At 34.7% G+C, this 18,156-nt stretch overlaps 1 protein-coding gene across 8 annotated transcripts in view; it reads left to right on the top strand.

Moving 5' to 3' along the window:
• The window catches only part of FMR1 (fragile X messenger ribonucleoprotein 1), a 73,662-nt gene extending 55,892 nt beyond the window's left edge, over positions 1-17,770 (top strand). For 2 of the 8 annotated variants that reach the window (XM_037059268.1, XM_037059264.1), the window contains 7 exons: positions 4,628-4,737; positions 5,426-5,560; positions 8,425-8,511; positions 10,972-11,167; positions 12,704-12,886; positions 13,385-13,467; positions 15,839-17,770. In XM_037059268.1, the coding sequence (XP_036915163.1) occupies positions 4,628-4,737; positions 5,426-5,560; positions 8,425-8,511; positions 10,972-11,167; positions 12,704-12,886; positions 13,385-13,467; positions 15,839-16,000 (956 nt within the window). In that variant the 3' untranslated portion in view covers positions 16,001-17,770. Of the gene's footprint in view, positions 1-4,627; positions 4,738-5,425; positions 5,561-8,424; positions 8,512-10,971; positions 11,168-12,703; positions 12,887-13,384; positions 13,468-15,565; positions 15,692-15,838 lie in introns of those variants that run through there. The other 6 variants (XM_037059271.1, XM_037059269.1, XM_037059270.1 and 3 more) reach the window with 6 other exon arrangements.
• The last annotated feature ends 386 nt before the right edge of the window (positions 17,771-18,156 follow it).

Below are 18,156 nucleotides of genomic sequence, written 5' to 3'. Positions count from 1 at the left end.
TAATATATAAATAAAATTTGGACATACTACCTATACCATTTTTTAAACTTTATATCGTAACTAATTATAAAAAATAAGTCATACCCTTTGGAAAGTTTAAAAATGAAAAAATAAGGACTTCCTATACATTTCATTAACAGTTTCAGTCCTGCTTAGTCTGCTTTTTGTCAGCATAAAATTATAACCATCTTCCTATACCATTTAAAAAACACTTGGAACAATATTTTTCTCCAAAGAAAATTAGTTGTATTGAAGAAACAGTATAAGTACTAGTGAAGTAATCCGTAATTATTCCTCAGGTATATACTACAAACAACTAAAGAACATGACTATGTAATTTTATTGAGGTAACTTGCACACCAGTTGTGCATACTACCTGATTACTTTAGAGGGGTGTTATGAATGGTATTTATTTTTCTTTTTTACAGTTTGTCAAACAATATTTAACAATTAGAAACTTACTGTGTCAAATTCATTAAAGTTCATTTTGAATATAGCATGATGATGGGGGAAAGTTCTTGGGTATTGTAGTTGGATCTACATTTGTCTTACTTCACTCATTGGTAGCTATTTCACCTAAGCAACTGACTTAGCCCTCCTGACTTTTTTTTCCTCACCTCTAAAATAAATGTGATAATAGTGCCCACCACACAGGGGTGTTGTGGTAATTAAGTAGGAATATTTAGATAGTTAGGTATCAGTATATAGATACATATTACTTAAGCTGAGGGCTTAGTAGGGGACCCTAAATTTTAGTTCTTTTTCTGTCCCCTTATTCAAAACAATTCCATCCAGTTTAGTAGAGCAGAATTATACTAAACTGTCGATTGGGGTTTTGAAATAACTGTGGAATGTAAAATTGCAGTATTTGCTATTAAACATAGAAACAACCTGTGGTCTTAGAGAAGATAGTTCCAGAACTGACCTTTCACCAGAAAACCTGCTGATGTACAATCAGCCTGATTTTTGTTTTCCTTCTAGTAAGTAAAATGAGATTATCTACTTCAACACTAAGAATGTTAGGAGTTTTAAGAAATCATTCTTATATAACACGATTTGGCAGGTCAGATCTTTAGGATACGTCTAATAAGTATTGCATTGATGTGGATCCTGGCCGGCAGGATCCATGTGTGTTGTGGTTGCTATGAACAAATACACATGGACAACAGAAGTCCTGTGGAAAAAAAGGGACAGCATGGTCGCTCTCTGAGAGAGAGAGAGAGAGAGAGAGAGAGAGTGTGTGTGAGATAGTGAGATAGTGAGATAGCGAGCGCGTGTGTTTGCTTGTGTGTGAGAGGGCCCCAGCCCCTGCCTGGACAGGCTTTTATTGCTTTTCTGGGGACATTACATGGAGGATGGTCCTTGTTTACTGTGCACAAGTTTGCTGCAAGTGATTACCTTTTACAGATAACAAAGGAAAGAATGCTAATTACTTCAAAGAGAAAGATGTTAACAGATTAAGGGGGAAAGTGGTTGAACAGGTTGAACCTCCCATACTTGGAAGGTTTAGCACAGACTTTAGGAAGTTACAGTAAGCACTTGCTGCCTCAATTCAGGGTGAGGGAGTTTTAGCAAAGCAAGTTTCATAGCAGTCTAGCTACAATGCAGGCCTGATTTCCCAGGGGAGAACCCGTCTGTGGGCATGGCTCCTGTGTGCCGGGACCTTGTTCCCTGCTGGTTTTCCACATGGAAGCTGAGCTACAATCCCAAAACACGCAGAATGGCTCCCTGTATTGCATGAGTTTTCTTGGAGGCTCACAATGTGGTTTATGATCTCTTTATTTTTTACAAACCCTTAATGTGCACAGTGATTTAACTTTCTTTTCTAAATATTTGCTTGTTCTTCACACACCTTGACAGTGAATTGGTTTAATTTTCCATCAGCAATAGTTAACACACAGTACTTAGAATAGTTAAGATATTAATAGAAACATGTGCCAAAATCTCAAATTTTTTTTTGCTGACTCATTTGGAGCATTATTCAAATCATCATTAATTCATGAAAATATGCATTATAGATTAAAAACAAACTGGGAAGACTCTGTAACTTCTCTACTCCCCCCATTCCTTACCTTTTTGTTTTTTTTCCTTTTTAAATTATCATGTAGATTTTATATTACTTTTTATTTTATTGTTATTTCAAATCTTGCCTTGTACCTTTCCCTTGTCTTATTCCACTTTGCTTTCTTCCTGCCTTTATTTTCACTGTAAATACTATTTTCCCCATGCTATGTATTGCTACTATTCCTTACTCTTACTATTTCTCCTCCCTCTGTTCTCTTAAAAGCATTCTTTCTCCATTAGCTCACATTCTTTTTTCTCTTCTTATAGTATTTTTTTATTGCTGTTTAAGTACAATTGTTTCCATTTTCCCTCCACCACTCCCCACCACCCCAGCCATGTTCACTTCCCACCCTTAATCCTACCATCCTTTGGTTTTGTCCATGTGTCCTTTATAGAGATTCCTGACAAGCCTTCCCCCTTCGTCCTCCATTATCCCCTCCCACCTCCCATCCGGTTAATGTCAAATTGTTCTTAATTTCAATCCCTCTGGTTATATTTTGCTTGCTTGCTTGTTTGTTGATTAGGTTTCACTTATGGGTGAGATCATATGGTATTTGTATTTCACCCCCTGGCTTATTTCACTTAACATAATATTCTCCAGGTCCATCTATGCTGTTGCAAAGGGTAGGAGCTCCTTCTTTCTTTCTGCTGCATAGTATTCCATTGTGTAAATGTACCATGGTTTTTTTGATCCATTCATTTACTGATGGGCCCTTAGGTTGCTTCCAGCACTTGGCTATTGTAAATTGTACTGCCATTCCTTTACATTTGAAGAGAAGAAGAACAGAAATAACTGCGGAAAGCACCTAGGTCAGGAATCCTGTTTTAGTGTTAGTTCTGATCCCTGACTACTGGTCGAAGTTATCCAGGTGAGTGAAGGTACCACATGCAGTATGAGTACTAAAACAGTACTGATTAGAAGAACCACACCGTCCTGTTGTGAGAAGGCATTCCCTGGAGTCTTATCTTATAGTCTCTTAAAATAAATTTTGGGCTTCCAGATATTTCGCCATTACTTCCTTAGATGAGAGGGTGGGCCAAGCACATGATGAACATGGCCAGTGCAAGAGTGCTTTGGGTACTTCGAGACAGCACTTGGAATTAGAAGCAATTTACATGTAGATTGCTAGACGCAGTAGTTATTATGTTTGTAATGTGTCACTTTACACTAATGCATGATGATGGTTATGAATTCTCAGTTAATTATATGACTGAATTTTATAAAATGAGGGAAAGAATTGAGTGCCTGATGTCTTGGAGCTTTAACAGATATTGTTAAATAATACTTAAACAGGTTTTGAGCTTTTTCATTATGTTTCTGAGTAATTTTAAAGTGTGATTTCTTAGTCTTTTACTCTGTAACTTATCTCTTCACCTTTTAATATACTGATATAATTTGTGATTAATGCACAGGAGTAGTATTCTGTTAACACATTGGCCTGAAGAATGTGCACTTCTGTTAGATATGTGTATAGCTGCTTAAGCCACTTAAAAACTTAGAGGAATGTTTATAAATGTGTCATATAAAATTCTAAAAATACAGTCATATACTGCATATGAAATTTTGGTCAGTGAAAAACCACGTACACTTTTTGATGCTCCCATAAGATTATAATGGAGCTGGAAAATTGTTGCCTAGTGACATCATAGTGCAATACATTCCTCATATGTTCATGCTGATGCCGGTATAAACAGATCTGTGTTGACAGTCACATAAAATACAGCAATATAATGATATGTAGTGTATAATACTTGATAATAAATAACTATGGTACTCGTTTATATAGATTCTGTGCTGTACTTTGTATCATTCTTTTAGACTGTACTCTTTCTACTTACAAGAAAAAAGTTTGCTGTAAAACAGTATGTCATGTTATGCTAGCAACAGCCTCATACATCTCATGTTTTAATATTTTGATTGCATCATTTTTTCTTATACTTGATTAATCTATTGTTCTTTTGTACAGTAACATGTGGTACAGGCTTGTAGCCTAGAATCAATAGGCTGTACCATCTAGGTATGAGTGTACTCTGATGTTTGCATAATGACAGAATCGCCCAGCTAAGCATTTCTCAGAATATATCCCCATTGTTAAACAGTGTATGACTGTATTTACCAAGAGCAGAGAAACAGATTTAAATCAGGTACAGATAGAATTGAAATTGTCAAATAAGTATGCAGATGCATTTTTGTTATCTATTATTTTTCTTAATTTTTAAATAGAATTTTGAAAAAAAAGAATGATACACACCAGTGTACTAGCAAGCTTAAAGTGTACCCTTTTGTATAAAGAAGAGCTTGTCTTTGAACCTCCTTAAAAATTCAAAATTATCCAGTCAGTTCATGAGTATTAATCAACTCTAATACCTAAACAAAGAAGTGTAAACAACAATGACCTGAAAAAAAATGGAAAGCCAGTTTTAACTGTTTCTTTTCATTCGAAGACTGTTTTGGTCTTGCAGTTTTATATAAAATAACATGATCATTTACAGTGGGGTGTGCTTACTGGTTTAAGATAGGTATTCTTAAAACCAAACATGAATTATTCATTTCTTAACTTAGGCAAAGTAATAGGAAAAAATGGAAAACTGATTCAGGAGATTGTGGACAAGTCAGGAGTTGTGAGGGTGAGAATTGAGGCCGAAAATGAGAAAAATATTCCACAAGAAGAGGTATGTTCTAGTGCATATATTTCTCGTTTGCCTGAGAAAAGTTTTTATTGTTTTATTTGACATTAATTTAAAGGCCTCTGTGATATGCATATAATGTGGATATAAAAATTCTGATTATGAGACATGCCTGTTAATGATATAGTTGTAGATAATGGCCTCTGTCTATTCTCTAATGCTGTGACTTTGTATGTCACTTTAACCCGTCTAAGTCTTATTTCTCAGTCTTTAAAATGAGTTATTACAATTGTAAAAAAAGTGTAAAACACTTTTCAAATATCACTTAATGTTACTGACTGAGACAAAATTGGGATACTGCTTAGGTTTTCTGGCTTTTATCCTTTGGCTTTTTTAGTTTATGTGTATATTTAAGTATTGTGTGGGGTGGGGGAGGTGAGGGCATGCTCTTCTGTACAGTAGTAGTACAGTGTTTAAAATAAAATCCACCCAAATTGTCATAATTTTCACATATTGCCTAACCTTCTTTTCTTTTGTGAAAGGTTCTTTTGGTTGGAATGAAATGGTTTGGGGTTTTTACTTTTTACTGCATGAATTTTCCATTCTATTTTGTTTACCAAAACTGTTTATAATAATTTATATTTTAAAATATGATCATTGATACTGTAATGGAGCTAAATAAAGTCTTAAAAATTGGTTCTTTTTTCCCTTGTGTTTTGTGTGTTTCACGAAGGAAATTATGCCACCAAATTCCCTACCTTCCAGTAACTCAAGGGTTGGATCTACTCCCTCAGAAGAAAAAAAACATATAGATATAAAGGAAAACAGCACTCATTTTTCTCAACCTAACAGTACAAAAGTTCAGAGGGTAAGAAATATTTGTCACTTTGAATTACACTAAAAGTAATTTCTTTTACTCGGGTGTTATAATTGGTGTTACAGGTATTTTCTCTGGTTAGGCTAAATGACTACTCATTTTGTATTTTTTTCAAATCTGATTTCTAGCTTATGAGATACTTACTGCAAACCAAACATGATACCTACTTTTCAGTTTATTCACAGTGACAAAACTTTTGTTGTAAACTTAAAATATGGGGTTGCTTGTAATGGTCACATTTTTCTTTTGAGGGTGTACTTTAATTTTTTCATGCCTTATCGCTTGAAATTTTGCAGGTTGTAATAGCTCAAAATGTACCATCTATTAGATGCATTTGTTACTACTAAAAACCATATTTTACAAACTGGTTTTCAATAGTTGAACTAATCCGACTGTTTAGAAATCAGTTTGGAATTCCTACAGAGAAAGTCCTGCGTTCAGGCTCCTGTGTACACAGATCATTTCTTATAGTTAATGACATCACTTGCGTTCCTTATACTGCTTTAGGTGTTAGTGGTTTCATCAGTTGTAGCAGGGGGATCCCAGAAACCTGAACTCAAGGGTTGGCAGATAGGAAAACATTCCTTGAAAAATATATTTTAATTTTATATTTTAATGTTTATCCCCCTTGTTAAGAAAGACTACAAATGATCACCCAGATTGGAGGCTGGTGGAGGAGTGTTTGTGGACATGTGAATTTATTGCCCCTATGGAGAAATCTCATTTCTTCCTGTTGCTTATAAGGCCTTTCTTTCATGGTCACCTGCCCAGTATCATCTGTACAACCCCTCTTCTTGCACACTAGAGAATCTTGAGCCATACTGAATTACTTAGAGGTCTCTGAACAATTATACTATCTGTTGCTTCTAGACCGATGCATATGTTTTCTCCATCTAGAGCACTCTTCCTCCTGCCACCTTCTTTTGACCTTACTCCTTATACAGCTTTCCATGGGTACTTGCCCCAGGTCACCTCCTGCTTGACTGACAAGAGCCTTTCTCCCTTCCATGCTCCAGTGAATGTACCGACCCTATTGTAGAACCTCAGCTACATTGTGGGTTCCTTGAGTGCAGCAAAGGGACCTCTGTATGGCTAATGAGAACTATTTATGGGGAAAAACCTTATAACTTACAAGAGATTCAAAGCAAAAATGCCATTTTATGAAGAGAAATACAACCTCAGGTGGATTGGATATTTCTGTCTGTTGGGCATGTCAGATCTCATCCCAGAACAGGGAATCACTTTTTCTTGGTGTCAGTATAGAAGGCTACCATTCTACTCTCACCTTTTTAAAAATTTTAATATACTATTCTGGTCTATTAGCAATATGCTTAATTTAGAGTGGTACATGGGTACACCAGCAGTTTGGACATGTTAAAAGAAAATGTTTTAAAATTATTTGTTCCACAGTCAGTCAAACTAAATCTATAACGTGGGGTTTCAAATCTTATTTTGGTTATATATGATCCAGAGCGAAGAGCATAACATTTTATATGACACTTTGGAAAATAGTGTGGTTAACTGTTTTGTAACAGACACAGGAAAAACTCACCAGTCAAAAATGTTTTTTGAGAAGAAGATATGATCCATGGGCCTGATAATTTCCATAGTTCATATATATATTTGATGCAAAAAAAGTCCATTATGAAGCCCATGGTTTATCCCACCTGATTCCTCAGGTGGTCATTGCTAGTGATAAGTAGTGCCTTTTGTACCAGATAAAGGTCACTCTTCTAGCTGTATTTCCCAATGGTTCAGTTTTGTTCTGCATCAACAATCATGTTCATGTAGAAGGAAAAAATAATCCTGTTCGAGCTCTATATCCATTTAAGATGCTGTGTAGTGAATGCAGGCAAGCAACAGTAGCCCAGTAGTAGCCACATCTGTCAAATGAATGCGCTTTTAAAAAGAGTGATACTTGCAAAAGAGATAGCTTCTTGGCTTCCAACACCTAGAAACTTTGCCTAGAAAAGTATAATTACACCGACATCATGGCCATTATATGCTTTTTTTAGTCACTTGTGAATATCAGTAACTGTGTATTTCTTCAGCAAAATATTGAAATGTTCTCAACTATCAATGTCATAATTGCTAACTATTAGTTTGCACAACTGGCCAGTGCTTCTCTATAACTTGTGACAAGAAATAGTATTTTTTTCTCATTCATACTGATGGGCTGGAAGTATAAAATTTTAATATAGTACTTTTAAAAAAACTATCCTTATATTAAAATAGTACCATAGAAAGGAGATGAAACTTTCCTTATGACTCAGCCTTTTATAATTTTCAGAGCACACTGTTGAAATGTATTGAAATATTTTATGCTCATGGGTATGCCAGTATTTTTCCCATCACAGAATAATTGCTCAGTACATTTTAATGAATCCTAATTTTGTTTGTGTTTTGTTTGTACTCTGTTTACTTGGTTAGCAAAGTTGATTTAGTTTTTTACTTTTGTACCTTAGTATCTAATTATGAATGGTTTTTTAAAAGAATTTGATTTTGATAAAAATTCTAGATGAATTAGAGAATTCATTTTGTTTATGCATCTCAAGTTAAAACCTGTATAATTTTGAATTACATAATTTCTGATTTTGACAACATTTAATTTTAGTGTTTAAAATGTAATAACCTGATGCATTGAGGGGGTTGTTAATATTAATCTGTTCTTATTCACAGTAAATGTGTAAAATATACCAGCTACTTTTGTTTTCATGTATTAATTTATATTTTCAACAAACATCTGTGTACTTATTGTTTGTTAGACCCTGTGCTAGAGATTTAGTCATTATTTGCATTTTTCAGATTAATCCACTATTAATTTTATAGGGTTGTTGTTGCCATTTATTTTCCAGGGTATGGTACCATTTGTTTTTGTGGGAACAAAGGACAGCATCACTAATGCCACTATTCTTTTGGATTATCACCTGAACTATTTAAAGGTGAGAATAGAAAAATCTTTCATTTCTAATTCTTTTTGCATTAAAATGTAAAAACTCCATGGTAAACCTTTTAGCAGTTAAGATTCATTCTATAGATTACAATGAATGAGCTGTAAAAAGTAATAGAGAAAATACTCACTTTGTTTAGCTTATTATATTCCTTCTGTAAACACAAGTCAATTTTCATCATTATAAATTTAAGGGCCAGTATCCCAATTCTCAATAGATTATCCTATTTCTCATTATTCTTCTGTTAAACCCTTATACTCAATTTAGGTAAATCCTGCACATACATAGCTTATTCATTCAGTTGATCTTTTCTAGCCTTTGTGACTTTTCCACTTGCCTTTGTTGTCTCTTTTATGTCGTTTATTAAGGAAATCCCAGTGTTTCATGAAGTCTTATTTTAAATGTGTACCCTTCATATTTTTCTCTATACTCTATTATACAAAATAGAAATGATTTGTGTCTTTTTGTAAGTGCTTATTTTAGTTAGTGTTTGTAGCACTTATGCCTCCTCTAGATTGTAAAAGTGAAAGCAACAGCCAGGGGGCTACAAGTTGTAAATGGAAGGAGCATTGGATTGGCGGTCCAGCTATTTGCTTCTAGAATCTCTTCTGCCATGACCTAGCTGTGTGACTTAAGGCAAGTCACTCTCCTAGACTAGATGCTTTTTAAAATTACTTTTGGCCAAAATGTTCCATAAGTCAATGAAATGGAGTCTCATCAGCGTCACTTTTATAATTTCTTCTTTCTGTCCATATGTATTAAAATGATATTGTAACTGGCACTAAATAATATTTTTAAAGTAGCCCAACTCTATTTTATTTATAATGCTATCTTACGAATTCATTGATTTCTTAAATAAAATTAAACAATTTCTACCTGTATGCAAAAAAGGAAGAAAATTGCAATAGATAGGCATGTCATTCATTCTTATGGTGATCAGTTAATATTTGAAAGTGGGGAAGTTCTATCCTCCAAGGCTTTCATGGGTAGGTTACTCCATTGATGTGCTTATTTGTTTTTGTTTTAAAACATGTTTATGTGTAATCTGTTGTATGTGTCTTCATATTCTTAGCTTAAATTAATTACGAAGACTTGGAGAGTTAGTGTTGCCTTGTATCAATCCCTTGTGCTTTTGACTAATCTTCTTTTCTAGATCTTTTGATTTATTACTCATAATATCTTCAATGTCTTTTTTGGTTATCAGCAGCTGTCCTGATGCCATTCTTTCTATCACCAGATCTTCACTTGATTGGGCCTGGTATCTTTCACCAAAAGGTGACTGCTTTGCCCCAGTGAGAAAACCTGGATTACCATTCTGTTTTGCAAGATATACGTACCCATTCCATGAGCTATAACTGTACTTTTGGAGTAAGCCACTCACTTGGCTGCAGTCTCTTTTTTATCCAAGTCCTTTATAAAACTAATTCTAGTTCAGAGCTCAGATAATACACACCCAAATCCTTACCTGCCCGTTCTTTTCTAGAAACTGACACAACTAAGATTTTAGTAACTTACCTTTTCAAGGGCTTCTCCAGTGATTGTTCAGGTAGATAGTCTCTCTGATGGCCTCTGCTTGACTGAGGCACCCATTACTACTATAATTATGGATCTAGCTCCCTATAATCTATAAATTAGATGTTTATACGTAGATAAGAAGGACAAGGGTTATAATTGAGACTTTATATGGATTTGAAAGAACCCAACATATTGGAAGCACTGTGTGTAAGAATCTATCTGTGGACCCCAGGTATATATTTTGATGAACTAAATTTATACTATTTGTCATTCTTATTCTAGCAGAGTTGTACTCTGAGGTTTACAAGGCATGTTGTAAGACCAAACTTTTTTCATCAGCTATTAAATAGTTTTCTCCCCTATAAGAAGATTATGAACATTTCCAGTTCATTGAAAATAATTGTTCAATTGTATAATCACATCAAAGACCTACTGTGTAGTGTATATTCTTAGAAAACAGAAGAAACAGTAAATTTTAAGATGTTAACTGGCAAATCTATTTCAATTCAGATAATTTACAATGTGTGATGTTTTTAAGGTTCCTAGTTAAACCTTAAATGTCTGTTTTCTGTATTCATACATTGTAGAGTTGTTTTATTCAATGTCCTATCATTAAGAAGTCCCAAATCTAGCATATCTGTGCTTTATTAGATTCTATTGGATAATAGTGCCAAATCAAACAACTTTAAATTCTATTAATGCTGAGTATTTTTATTATATCTCTAATTCTGGATATCAGTAATCTGTTATTTATAGTAATTTTGTTTTTAAGGAGATCATTCAGCTTCCTGATAATTCTGTGTAACAATGTTTACTATAAATTTAGAACTGAAATTGAAATATTTCCGGTATACTTTTTATCTGATAAAAAGGAGAACGGTATTATCAAGTAAAATGTCAAATTATTTTTACTGTTATCTTGTATATTTTAAATAGGAAGTAGACCAGTTGCGTTTGGAGAGATTACAAATTGATGAGCAGTTGCGACAGATTGGAGCTAGTTCTAGACCACCACCAAATCGTACAGATAAGGAAAAAGGCTATGTGACTGATGATGGTCAAGGAATGGGTCGAGGTAGTAGACCTTACAGAAATAGGGGGCACGGCAGACGCGGTCCTGGATATACTTCAGGTACAAACTAAGCATTTTACTCAGTAACTTTATCTGTTCCTAGACTTAATAGCTGCTAATCTCTACTATTCATTAGAACCCCATTATAACAATTTCTCACTACATGGTTTCCAATTCACAGTGGGTCAAATTGTGTTGGAAGAGACATAGAGTGAAAACCTGATAAAAACACACAGAGTTTACAGGGCAGGTGTGAGTTCTGTCCACGCTCTGGGGATAAATCTGCTTAAGCCCTTATGTGTTCACCACTTTCCTAAGGACTTTCCTGATTTTATTACTGTATATCCAAAACTTTTTACATTTGTGTACTGTGGCTCATTTTTTGTCAGGCATGTGCTGGTCATAGTGGCTGGATGGACTGTGTAAATCAGGGGCCTGCATCCTGTGGCTGATAAGGTGATTTTGTATGGCATGGCCAAAGTCAGCCCTAAGCACAATCAAGAAGTCGGCGAAGCTTCTCTTTGCCCTCCCAGCTCTTCTGTCAGTGCTGTTTTCTTGTCTCGTACTACCTTTCCCTGAACATTGTCCCCACCTGCCAGTGCCTACTGTCTTTCTTGCTCAACTGTATATCTACTATGTAACTTGCTGATGATGGTATAAGGTATAATCCATCTCACACATATTTGCATTTTAAAAAGGAACTCTTTAAGATGGAAAGCCTTCAAGATCCACAGGAATGAAGCTATAATGGTGAAGCTATAATTGGTCATTAGCTCCAACAGAGGAAAAGAGAGGTAGTAGAGTTTATATTGTGGAGTGGGGGAGAGACATACCTACTCCTAAGGCCAACCTGGAACCTAACCCCTAACCCCTCTTTTCAAAAGTGTGCTCTTGTTGCTGTTGAAGTCCCACCTCACTATGGGGCTCCTTTCTTCCACTCCCATTCCTTACATCTTTAACCCACCCCTTCAAACATAATGTGTTTATTACAATAATTATTTTATTAATAATAAATTATTCCAGTGGGAATTGGAGGAAAGGTTATGGACCAATGGCAAGCATTCAGCTACCCATTCAGCTACATCCAATCCCTGCTCCCTCAAGAGACCCTTCCTTAAGGCAATTGCCTTGGTAGTCGTCTTTGCCACCCTCTCAGAAGGGACCCTAATGTGTGTATTCCCCTGTTCCTTAGCCAAACCTTATTAAAAGGAACTCTCTTTATAGAGGTTTTGTTTATTAAGGTATTGCATTTAACTGTTGTAGACAACTTTTCCTCCAAAGAGCGCAGATGGTTAAAGGAGCACAGCTGTTTAATGATGTGACATACTCAGGTTTGAACTTCGATGAATAAAAAAAAATCCTTTTACTTTTTAAAACAACAAAAAATGTTTACCAAAATTACCTCAAATATTCTAAAACCCTTTATTTTGAGTTTAAGGTAATTTGTTTTATAAAACAGAAGGTGATAATACTCTTTGGAGGGCTTATAAATTGGGAAGAGTATTGGATCACCACTGAAACGTCTCTGGAAGCTTCTGTTAACCTAACTTTTTGCTTTAAGTCAGACAATGGTATATAACTTTTAACTCTCGATAGGAACTAATTCTGAAGCATCAAATGCTTCTGAAACAGAATCTGACCACAGAGACGAACTCAGTGATTGGTCATTAGCTCCAACAGAGGAAGAGAGGGAGAACTTTCTGCGCAGAGGAGATGGGCGACGACGTGGCGGTGGCGGAAGAGGACAGGGAGGAAGAGGACGTGGAGGTGGCTTCAAAGGTACAGCGGTTCTCATTTGTTGATAAGTAAAGATGAATTGTGAAAACTGCCTGAAGTTCTGTGAAAAATCTGTGATTAAATGACATATTACCGAGACCTTGTTTCTCTTGTACCGGTTACCATAGGAAAGGATCAGCCTTTATTCATCCAGTTATTAACAGAATATTATTAGCCTTGCTTATAGTTCATGTATAATATATGAATAAACACTGGTAAGTTCACCTTCTTTGTGGGTTGTAAACATAACAGACATGACATCTGATTGTTAGCTCAGATTGACCTATGACAGTTGATGCAGAATTGTAATGACTTCAAAATATTTTGTTTTTTTGGTACAATGCTATAATATTAGCTGTTATATAACTGGAATCACTAGGTCGCTGATTACATTTTAGATTTAATGATTGCTCTAAGTAAATTGAGGATATATGAATAAACAGTTTCCAAGAAGCTTGTTAGAATCAGTAATTGTTGAACTTTTTAAAAATGTCTATATAGGAAATGACGATCACTCCCGAACAGATAATCGTCCACGTAATCCAAGAGAGGCAAAAGGAAGAACAGCAGATGGATCCCTCCAGGTAAACCTATGTGCCTCTTTTCATCTGAATTGTTTCAATTACAGTAGTTTAAAATGTATGAGTTTATTTCACTTTTTAAAAACATACTTAAAGAATGTAAATTTGATATAATGAAATAATTTCCTTTCAGCATTACAGTTGTGCAGTCTTACTTTTTTTGTGCAAGTATACAAAGATTTCTCTAGGGAATATACAGTCTTAAGAATTTAGACAGCCACATTTTGACTTCGACACCACATTGGTGGTCCCTACAATTCCCCCAAGAAAAGAATAGCCCAGAATATACTGAAAGAGAGACCTAAGTAAGTCCTGTGGGTCCCTCCTCCCCTGAGTAGCAGGAATAAGGTGTCCTCTTTAAGTGGAAAGTAATGAAAAGGGGTCTTTTTCAAGGGTGATAATTATGATGATGCTCAACCAGAACCTGCTGAATCAGTCAGCTGCTTGATTATAGCCAGCCTCTATTCTGAAACTCCAGTATCAATTGTTCGTCACCTGCACTGATCCCACTGTTAAATAATTTTGAAATTACCACTGAGCATGTCCACACACCTTTGCTGTTTTGTGTGTATTGTATCTAATTTCATCTTACAGAAGCCCCCAAGGTAAGTCATTTAACTATTCTCTTTTACAGGTAAGTAAACTGAAGTTTACAAAGATTCAGTCCTTTGTCCAAAGTGACATAGTTACCATATGGTGCAGTGATATTCAAACCCTGCTGCTTCCAAGAACCCACATTCTCTTCTACTTCCTTGACTCTTAATTCTTAACCCAACTAGTTAGGGTTCCATTTTGACTGTGGAATGGTTTGGGACCAACACCCCAAATAGGTGAGAAATGAGGTTTTAAGGGCAGAACCTTTGTGACAGCATGTTCATTAGAATTCATATCAGTTGTAAGTATTGTTACCTGTTGCTGGTTTTTCAGGACCAACATGGAAAAGACCTTAGACCTAAATAAAAATGTGGATGAAATAATATATACTTTTGTGTGGTTTATGAAGATGTAAGGCATTTATATGTACCAGTTTTGTAATTCCCTATTTAAACAGACATGTTTGATGAACTAGGCTTTGTGATCACATTGCTTAAAAGGATACATATTTATAATTAAAATGGTGTATCGAAAGAAAGGTAGTGTTTTCTATGTAAGTATGAGAATAGATCTAAATCAAAGCACTGAACCCTTGCCACAAAACATTTAAAACACACACTCGGACCCAGCACTTAAACATTCTTTGAAATTATGGTGAACCATTTTGGGATATATGAAACATATGTACTTGAAACAGATCGATACTTGTTATTAGGTTCGTTGGTCAATATTATCTCCCTTTTATACAGCATCTAGAACTCTGTTAGCAATGTTTTAAGTGTTTTGTGTTGGCATTTAAAATATTGTATAAATCTTAGAATGTTACTTCGTTTAATTTTTTTTTAGATTTTATTTATTTATTTTTAGAGAGAGGTGAAAGGAGGGAGAAGGGGAGAGAAACATCAATGCATGGTTGCCTCTCATACAACCCCTACTGGGGTCCTGGCCCACAACCTAGGCATGTGCCCTGACTGGAAATCACACTGGCCACCCTTTGCTTTGCAGGCTGGTATTCAATCCACTGAGCCACACCAGCCAGGGCAAAGTATTAATTTTTAAATAGCATTTATCTTTACACTCTTCCTGGGATTCCAATCTCTCTACATATTAGTATCTTCAGATTTCCCTATACAATATACAGTTCTTATTCTTCAGACAGTGTTCAAGTTATATGATCATCTGACTTGCCTTACTAAAATATAAGCTGTTAGAAACCACTGCTTATATTCTTCTTCCAAAGACAATGGGAACCTTCAGTATAGAGAAACTTAATCACACCCCTGATATGAAGTTGTAAACTAAAGGCTAGTTAATAAGTGAGTTAGTTGAGTTATTATCCTGGTAAAGTCAGAATAGGAAGGCATTAATTTGTCTCTTTTTCTCTTGCATTTCATAGTCTTTGAAGAATAACCCATTCTTTTGAATTTGAGTATTATAGCCATGTATATTTTGTAATCAGTAATAGTAATTTATTTTAACTATTTGTTTCTCACTATTTTCTGCTTAGAAGAAGACACGGTAGGATTGTGAGTTTTTATCTAACTTTGGATGCAGTGAGATGACCAGTGTGTTCCAGTTAAAGAAGAAGAGCGTTTTAAAATCATAAACCAAATAAAGATCCTACCTGACCTAATTTCTTGCACTTCTTCTATTCTTATCCACCCCCCATTTTCTTTTTTGACATGTTAAATTTGAACTTCAGGCTTAAATTTCTTGTCAGGCCAATTACAGATTACAGTAGGATATGGTCTGTATATATAACAACTATAACTTGTTTTAGATCAGAGTTGACTGCAATAATGAAAGGAGTATCCACACTAAAACATTACAGAATACCTCCAGTGAAGGTAATCGGCTGCGCACGGGTAAAGATCGTAACCAGAAGAAGGAAAAGCCAGACAGCGTGGATGGTCAGCAACCACTTGTGAATGGAGTACCCTAAACTGCATAATTCTGAAGTTACATTTCCTATACTGTTTCCATAATTCTTATTCCATATAGAAAACTGTTAGGCCAAAGACAAATAGTAGGCAAGATGGCACAGGGTATGAAATGAACACAAATTCTGCTTAAGAATTTTATTTTTCTGGTATTGGCCATATGCAGCAATTTTCAGATTTGCACCCAAAAAGAAAAATGTGAAATATTGAAACACTGCTTTTAAGTATACTTAGCACTTCAGGACAGGATTTTAGTTTACTTTTTTAAAGAGCTGAGAAGTGATATCCTTTGTTAATTGAGATTATTTTCCTGCATAGGGTGATAGCTACTGGTACAGTTCAGATTTTCTGAATAAATAGCACTTATGGTAATCATATTAGACTTCTATTTTCAGTCTTATATAGAAGTCCATGAAATACTGTGTCATTTCATGTCCTGTGTCAGTTTATGTTTTGGTCCACTTTTCTAGTATTTTAGTGGACTGTAAGATGTGTGTGATGTGACATTTGTCATTTCATTAGCAAAAAAATAAAGTTGTATGATCTGTGCCTTTTTTATATCGGCAGGTAGGAATATTTGGATGCAGAGTTCAGGGAAGATAAGTTGGAAACACTAAATGTTAAAGATGTTGCAAACCCTGTCAAATATTAGTACTTTATAGAAGAATGCATGCTTTCCATATTTTGTTATTTGCATAAACATCAGGTTAAGCAGTATAAAGAATAAGACTTGTTTTCTTATGTTTTGTTGCACTGAAGTTGACAAATAGTGTTATTGAGAGGGATATGTAATTTTGTCTTTATAGACAGAAGACATAATTATCTTTTCATTTGAGAGAGGCTAAAATGTTTTCAGCTAAGAACAAATTTTTTTGGTTGATTGTTAGTAGGATATGCCTGCTCTTTGGCCTGATGACCAGTTTTAACTTAGAGCCTATTTTATTTTGCCCGACCTCCCATTTTGTGAAGTTTTTCATACTTTAATTTCAAGCTTATTTTGCAGAGATAGGAGTGTCATTTCCATGTGTGCACAGTTACTCTGTGAAATACACATTCTTTAAGAAATATTGGAAACAGGTTAAATGTTTTGTAAACTTTGAAATATTAGGTCTAATGTGTAAGCAGAATTGGAAAGCAGACTAAGATTGGTTAACAAATAACTTTTAAAAGTTTCCTTTTGTTTTTTGATGTGTTGGGTTTGGTTTTGTTTTTAATCTTTTTTTTTTAATGGGTGAAATTTATTGAGGAATAATATGTGAAGGACCTTCACTGTAAGATGTTATATTTTTCTTAAAAAATAACTCCAAGTTGGGGTACCACTGAATCTGTACAGAGCCGTATACAAACCGAAGTTCTGCCTCTGATGTATTTCGTGAGTTTGTTTCTTTGAATTTTCATTTTAGTTACTTTTCCTTGCATACAAATAAGCATATAAAAATGAAAACAAACTGCACATGATTTCAAGAATATTAAAGTCTTTTAAAACTATTGCCAAACATTAATGTTGATTTCTAGTTATTTATTCTGGGAATGTATAGTATTTGAAAACAGAAATTGGTACCTTGCACACATCATCTGTAAGCTGTTTGGTTTAAAACACTGTAGATAATTAACCAAGGTAGAATGACCTTGTAATGTAACTGCTCTTGGGCAATATTCTCTGTACATATATTAGCGACAACAGATTGGATTTTATGTTGACATTTGTTTGGTTATAGTGCAATATATTTTGTATGCAAGCAGTTTCAATAAAGTTTGATCTTCCTCTGCTAAATTGATGTGGATGCAATCCTTACAAATGATTGCTTTTAAAATTTTAAGGTAGGAAAATAAATCTATAGAAAGTGTTCTGTTATAAAGTGTAACTGTTCCCATTGGAAATTTCACATCATAGAAAGTTAGCCATTATCAACCAACTTCCAAGAAATTGATCTTGTTGAATCTTGTTTAAAAGGTGGAAAAAATCAACAAAATGGTACAGAAGCACATTGTGCCATTACAATATGCACTAAGTCTCTTTTTTTACAAAGGCTGAATTCAGCAAGGCGCTAACTTGCTTAAATGTGAATTATTAACTTCTAAAACTGTAATTTGATTCACATGTTTTCAAATGGATTTGAAGTTGATTCATATTACGATATTTGTGCTAAATGTGTAT

Source organism: Sturnira hondurensis, unplaced genomic scaffold (genome assembly GCF_014824575.4).
Source record: "Sturnira hondurensis isolate 20B ecotype Veracruz unplaced genomic scaffold, ASM1482457v3 Scaffold0010600, whole genome shotgun sequence".
NCBI lineage: Eukaryota > Metazoa > Chordata > Mammalia > Chiroptera > Phyllostomidae > Sturnira > Sturnira hondurensis.
The sequence above is the reverse complement of the archived record's forward strand: the minus strand, read 5'-3'. Positions and strand labels throughout refer to the sequence as shown.